This window comes from Xyrauchen texanus, chromosome 32, assembly GCF_025860055.1.
Source record: "Xyrauchen texanus isolate HMW12.3.18 chromosome 32, RBS_HiC_50CHRs, whole genome shotgun sequence".
In the NCBI taxonomy this organism is placed as follows: domain Eukaryota; kingdom Metazoa; phylum Chordata; class Actinopteri; order Cypriniformes; family Catostomidae; genus Xyrauchen; species Xyrauchen texanus.
Genome location: NC_068307.1, coordinates 29,539,231 through 29,546,553, shown reverse-complemented (window position 1 = coordinate 29,546,553; position 7,323 = coordinate 29,539,231). Strand labels below are relative to the sequence as shown.

The window sequence follows — 7,323 nt, the reverse complement described above, 5'->3', positions numbered from 1 at the left end:
AGTGGTTTGATTCCAGCCCCACACGACTCCACATGCCGAAGTGTCCTTGGGCAAGGCACTGAACCCCAAGTTGCTCCAAATGGCAGACTAGCACCTGGCATGGCAGCTCTGCCATCACTGGTGCGAGAATGTGTGAATGAGTCAAAGTGCACATTCAAAACCGCTAAGGTTAACAAAAGCACTATATATGGGCAGACTATTTACTGTTGCTCTTGTGCAAGGAGCTCTAAAGACCAACTGTCAGTGAAGCTTGAAGAGGCGTCACCATAAACTGCCATTGTATGACATCACTGAGCACAACATTTATTCACAGTTTCTCCCTTTGTGTTCAGAAAAAGACAAAGTCATATAGAGTTATAACAACACGAGTGAGTAAATAATGACTGAATTATCATTTTTGGGTGAACTGTCCCTTTAAGAATTAAATACTGTATGTGGAATTTTCTTTACTGGAAATCAGTCAATTGAAATCAATTATTCAAAACTCATTTTGACAACACAATATCGGCACCTCAGCCGTAGACTCCAAATGATCTCAACCTGCTTATTTAAAGATATTAGACAGTTTTGTGTTCAGATCTTATACAGGCACTTATCTATATTTAAATGTGAAACTCACATCACATGACTTCCTGTGAATCTGTGATGCATGTTGCCTTTCTTAGAAACAGTAAGATTACTCCACAATCGTTGACAAGCAGCTGTATATATGAAGAAGTGTGTTTGTGAGGCCTCGACACACTGACCGACAATATGGAGCAAGAAGACAGGATATTAAACTTCCAGAGGCAATTATCAGGTACAGAAACATGAATATGTGTCATGAGCTCTGTGTATGTGAGACTGAGTGATGCTGATACCCTTAAAAGGGAAACACAGGTCACATTGACAGATTCCACAACATCATTATTGATTCATCATAATTCATGATTTCATGTAATGTATGAATCATTAAACATGTGTCTATTTGCTCTGATAATTCCCTGTTGCAACAGTCTTCACGTCCTTCTTGTGTTTAACTTACTTAAAAAGTGATTCACGTGTCAAGTAAATTTGACAAAAAAAATTAACATGACATTTATAATATTACGGATATTTAATATTTTTAATTATGGCTTTGCATTGTGTACAAAATACTGGGTGCATTTCACTCATACATTTAAAGAGAAGACAACTACATTATTTGGGGAAAATCTGAGCAATTTTGTGGTTTAATTTATGGACACCAGTTAATCTGAAAGTGAGCAACGACTGATTTGACACATTTTGGCAGACTGGCCGACACATGTGCACGCTAAAATGTAAGCCTTAATAATTTGTACTTTCCTTTATTTGTTAATTGTCTGGTTAAATGTTGATCAGGAGTGTTTAATCCAGATCTGGAGCACCACATTGCACATTTTGGATCTCCCTTATTTTATATCCCAGTTTATGTGGAAGTCCTGATGAGCGAGTTGAACCAGGCGTGTAAAATAAGAGAGACGTCTAAATGTTCTGTGGAGAAAATATGAAAGATGGTCTGATGAAACAGAGCGATGATGTTTTATAATGCTAAGCCGTTTCTTCACCATTCGCGCGGAGGTGGCACATAAACGGGGGACGGTTATTCCATGTCAATTGTAATCCTTAAAAAAGAAAATGCAAGATGTGCTTCAGAAACCAAACGTGACCAGACTAAACTAATGGTCGCTGTTTGCTTTATCTCCGTTTTTGTACTTTGAAAAAAAAATACAAAATTATCTCAAGTGTCACAAGAGTGTTGCAATAACCATTATAGTCCCGCGTCTCGATGAGGTTACAAAACTTTATTTTCTTTTTTATCATGAGCAACTTACAACAACTAATGAGTAGAAACATGAATTCTTGCTGTCTCATAATCAGGGGCACTGATCTTTCCCCCTCAATGTTGAAAGACGCGCTTCACAACTGCCTAAATTAAACATAAATAAATACAATTCCAAATAAATGTAAAAAAATGTGTACATATAAATCTATTTATTTTCAAATGTGCCAAATGAGTATTTATACTTTTATTTCTTTATTTATGTATTATTTTATGTATTTCCACATGTATATATTTCCTCTATTTATTTAATTATTTTACAATTTACCTCCATCTGTGGCTTTATTTAAGTTCTGTAGACTCCCATTTCCTTTTGTGTACCACAAGACGTCACTGTGGCCTCCAGACGTCACTCTGCTCAGCTGCTGTGCCTGAGGGAGAAAACACGCCCCTCATTAGCATACAGAAACAACATTGGAAATATATATACATGCATAAATAAATATATTTAGAAATTATTAAATGTATAAATAATGAGGAAATACATACATTTGGAAATTAATGTGTAAATAAAAAATACAAAAATACATATTTAGTTTTACATTTATTTTCAAATATTTGTATTTATTTATAATTTAGGCAGTTTTGGTCTTCTACAGAAGCTGACTGTTGTGTATAGATTGATGCATGTTTTTCTCAGGCATTTTATGTGCTCAAGCATTTATTTATTTAAAAAGGAATAAATTATCGTGTTTTATTTTGGTTAGGAAAAGCGCAGTGTTGTATTTCAAGGATATACAAATAAATACAAAGTACAAATAAAATGATATCTGTGAATGGATTGTCCATCTTTATAATTTAACAGTAATAATACTGTGAATAATATCATTTCAATGACCAGATCTCAATTTCTTCAAATAATATAAAGTTGAATATTTTCTACATAATTAATCAGCACAGCTAAATACAGTTTTTAATCACGTATGATGGAAAGTAAATGCACAGACACACAAACATCACTCTGTGTGAGTGAATTGACTGTAATCGCTGTAAACTGTAATGAAAAATAATCTGAACTAATAATAATTTAAGGGGGGTTGTTTCGGCTTTTTGTCATGTCATCTGGTCACCCGAGGTGACGTACAATTAATGATTGGTCAAGCAAAATGCTCGTCAAGGTATTTTCATGTTAATTCTGCACATTGAGTATAACAGAACATTAAACACGGCACAATATTTAACATCACAATTAAAACTTGTTAACTTGTGTGACCCAAAATGTGTAATGTGTAACATGATTATTACACTTATTGGCAAAGAGATCATGACTTGTGTAGAAATAGCAAGTTTTATATTTGATTCTGCTGCCTATAAATATTCTCTTACCTTTAAAACTAACAAAATAAAGCCTTGACTTTCATAAAGGCTGCAATTCAAATGTTGAAATAAGTGTACATTGAACAGATATTACAAGGCATAAATACATTTTGTTAGTGTAAATTACTGATATAATTAAAATGATTCAACTAATTATATGTATATATGTATATATATTTGTTTACAGGTCCATTTTTGTGAGCATTCATATTTTCTACTTTCATTGTAAGACTGTTTTTGGTTGTATGGTGCTGTAAGATAGTAATCGATGATTGAGGTCGTGTAAGGTTTGCCAATGGAAACTTCAAAGGGAGATCTTCTGAAACACTATTACAGCACAGACATTTATAAAGACATACTATACCTCCAGTTTTGGTCCACAATGCACTGAATAGAAGAAAATGTTCTTACAGTTCAACAATAATACAAGCTTCTAGCACACAGAACTGTCATTGGTTTCGCAAGACAAGTTTCTTATTTCCAGTTTTATTCCAGAATTGATGTTCTTTGAGAATGCTGTTCGATTGTCAGCAAGTGTGGCTATAGTCCAGTACAGTTAGCCAAGTGTCATTTCAAAACATTCAAAGGTTTGAGGAATTGCCTGGTCTTTAATGTCCTGTGTGTTATTTTAATATTTATGTGTTGTATTTGCATGTTTTAAACCTAAAGGGACCGTTCCCCAAAAATGAACATTCTCTCCTAATTTACTCACATGTGCCGTCCCAGATGTGTAAGACTTTCACATCACAGATCTCACGTCTGCAGCTCCAGACAATGCAGTAAATCACGCAAGGCTCAAAAAAGCACAAACACATTAAAGTAGTTCAGAAGTCTCCAGTGGTTTCATCTATTAAAACAAGAACACTGCTGATGTCATGATTCCTATATTTGGTATTTTCCCACCCCAAACTGATTGGATGACTTCAGACATGAATTAAACTAGAGTTATATGGATTCATTTGAGTTCTGGTCACCATCACTTGCATTATAAGGACCTTCAGAGATTTTCTGTAATAAAAATGTTATTCTGAGTAAGAAAGTCCGTCACACACATCTGGACCTGCATGAGGGTGTCAAGGATGAGAGAGGTTTCATTTTTGGTGAACTATCCGTTTTAGAGCAACTTGTCATAAGACTTGACTACAGCACATATTTGATGGTAATTTGACCTTCATTTTGTTTCTCATTAAATGAGTTTTATTTGTATACTTCAATTAAAATATGTATTTCTTTTTCTCAAATAGTTTTAGGACACTGCTTACTGTTTCATAGATAAATACAGCACTTAACCATGTGTTAAGTTATTGATCTATACATGTCTACATTCATATACAGTATAAATGCTTTGAGCGGGAATAATATTTCTAAAATAAATGGATAAATCATTAAAAAATGCATTATATAAAAATCATTTAAAGTGTTTTAAAGGGGTAAAATGTCACTTTTATAATTTTTTAGCTTATAAAAATGACTAAATTAGCTTAATATCATTAGAAGAATAAAAATCATGTTAGATTTAATTAATGTGATTTCCTTTTAAAAAACAAGGACTGAAAAGTTCTTAAAAATATTTCATGTAATATTGTTGCCATACTTTTTAAGTAGTTATCACATAACACTCTGTACTGTCAGTCAACATCAAAACTGTTTAAGGGACAGTTCATCCAAAAATGAAGATTCTCTCATCATTTACTCACCCTCATGTCATCCCAGATGTGTGTGACTTTCTTTCTTCTGCAGAACACAAATTAAGATGTTTAGAGGAATATTTCAGTTCTGTTGGTCCATACAATGCAAGTGAATGGTGACCAGAATTTTGAAGCTCCAAAAAGCACATAAAGGCAGCATAAAAGTTTAATTCTGATTAAACTAATTACTGAAGCGATATGATAGGTGTGTGTGTGTGAGTCTGTCTGTGTGTGTGTGTGTGTGTCTGTGCCTGTGTGTGTGCGTGCGTGCATGCAAAACAGATCAATATTTACGTTTTTACTATAAATCTAAACTTTCACCAGCCCTCTGAAGCACGTTACATTACAGCATTACAGCAGCGATTTCTCTTTGCACGGCAGTTCATATTGCCCCTGGGCACTTCGACAGCGCAGTAAACCCAAACTCGAAAGAGTTATTTAAAAGAGTGATTTCCTCTAAAAGAGCAAAATACACAGCGGCGTTGAACGTCCTTTTCAGGACGTGTCTTTATAAAGATGCCCTTCCACCCCTGTGTAGTTCCTGGATGTGGTAGTGTGCTCTCTGCTTCAGACGGCCACAGGCGTTGTCTCGTGTGTCTGGGTAACGATCACACAGAGGCTGCGTTTGTGGATGGTTCATGCTCTCACTGCGAGAGCATGACCATGACAACGTTGCGGTCGTGGCTCACTTTCAACTGAAAGCGAGCCACTCCAGCCGCCCCTCACATTGCTCCTTTTTCCCACGGGATTGAGGATGATGCGAGTGGTGCTGGAAGCGATCTGGGGATGGCAGCGGGTGTGGCTCCGTCGGGTACCCCCCCTCGGACCACCCGTCCCCCGGCACGCTCGTTGACTCCCGTCCCTGCTCGAGGCAACAGCGGCTCGCCTCACAGCCAGCTCGCTTATCCTCTAGCGCTCGAAGCAGATGACGTCGCTATGGAGGGCACTGTTCACCACACGACATCACAAAGCCACGCGCTCATCTGCTCTCACTACCCTCGACGGCGGAACGGCCCACGGGTACAAGGCAATTCCCCCGGTGGATAGGGCTGTTGCGCTCCACTTATGCCCGGAAACCCTACCACCTGGCAGGGTTGCCCTGTACTCCCTTCCAAGGCCTGTAGGACAACATCCTCGCTGACAGCGAAGGCCTACAGCGCTGCCGGAAATGCCGCTTCCGCCCTGCACTCCATGGCCCTCCTGCAAGTCCACCAGGCCAAGGCGCTTACAGAATTGCCCGTGGGTAGCCCTGATCCCGACGTGCTGCAGGAACTGTGGTCAGTGACCGACCTCGCCCTTAGAGCCACGAAGGTCACAGCGCAGTCACTCGGGCAGGCGATTGCCACCCTCGTGGTCCAGGAACGACACCTATGGATGAACCTGGTCGAGATGCGTGAGACTGACAAGGTTTGCTTTCTCGATGCCCCAGTCTCCCAGTTCAGTCTCTTCGGCGACACCGTCGAGGACTTCACCCAGCAGTTCTCCACTGTGAAGAAACAGACGGAGGCGATATCTCATATCCTGCCCCGCCGCAAACCTGCCGCCTCGGGCCATGCCCCGTCTGCTCACCGAGGGCGTCCCCCTGCGAGGAAACAACAAGCTGCTCCGCCTCAACCTGGGCCCAGCTCTCAGCCCACGCGTGGAGCGCTCCGCAGGAAGCAGACGCCCCCCATCTCACGGACCCCCTCGAGGACCCAGAAGGCTCCCAGTCACTCCTGAGATGGACGACCCAGAGCCCAAGACATTAGCTCCGGAGATGGTAAGACCACTCCGTCCGCCGGCGGAGGGCCGGGAGGAGAATCTTTCGTTGTGTCTTCCCGGCCACGTCGCTGAGCCGAGCCGCTGTAGTGGCCAGAACCATTTCCGGCTCCGAAGAAAAATCCTGAATGAACTCTAGTATTTCCTCGCCTTTATACCCGTATCTCCGGGGGCGGGGTATGTAAATATTGGCTGCCAACTTCTCATTGGCCTTTTTTCATAGATCAGAGGTATATTCGGTGCTCAAGAGAGACCCCTATTGTCGCTTCTCCGACACAACGTCTCGTTCCCTCCATCAGGGAACGGAGGTTACATCCGTAACCTAGACGTTTATCATACAGGGACTCCAGGTTTCTTCAGATACACATGAATGTAAAAGACCATTTGAATGTTTTACAGATGTGAGCAGCAGTTCAGACGTGTCCAGTGACTCATGTGAATACTATCAGACGGAGATATTTGGCCTGTTGCCGAGCTCACAGGCTCATCGCCGACAGCAACAGACGAGTCATCCAGACGCGCTCACACATGATCAGAATGAATTCCTATTGGACAGAGAGTGGAACGCCAGTGTACCACTCAAAGCTCATCCTGTCTGCATGCAGGACAAGAGAGACATCAGGTGTGCTAACAATTGATCAATTAATTAATGAATTAATCAATCAATCAATCAATTAATCAATTAATCAATTAATCAATCAATCAATCTGTTGGTCG

General features: G+C 40.0%; 1 protein-coding gene across 1 annotated transcript in view; it reads left to right on the top strand.

Moving 5' to 3' along the window:
- The first annotated feature begins 698 nt into the window (after window positions 1-698).
- The window catches only part of LOC127626112 (transmembrane channel-like protein 7), a 26,421-nt gene continuing 19,796 nt past the window's right edge, over window positions 699-7,323 (top strand). Inside the window, exons 1-2 of the mRNA XM_052101678.1 lie at window positions 699-799; window positions 7,006-7,228. Coding sequence (XP_051957638.1) covers window positions 754-799; window positions 7,006-7,228 — 269 coding nt within the window. The 5' untranslated portion in view covers window positions 699-753. The remainder of the gene's footprint in view (window positions 800-7,005; window positions 7,229-7,323) is intronic.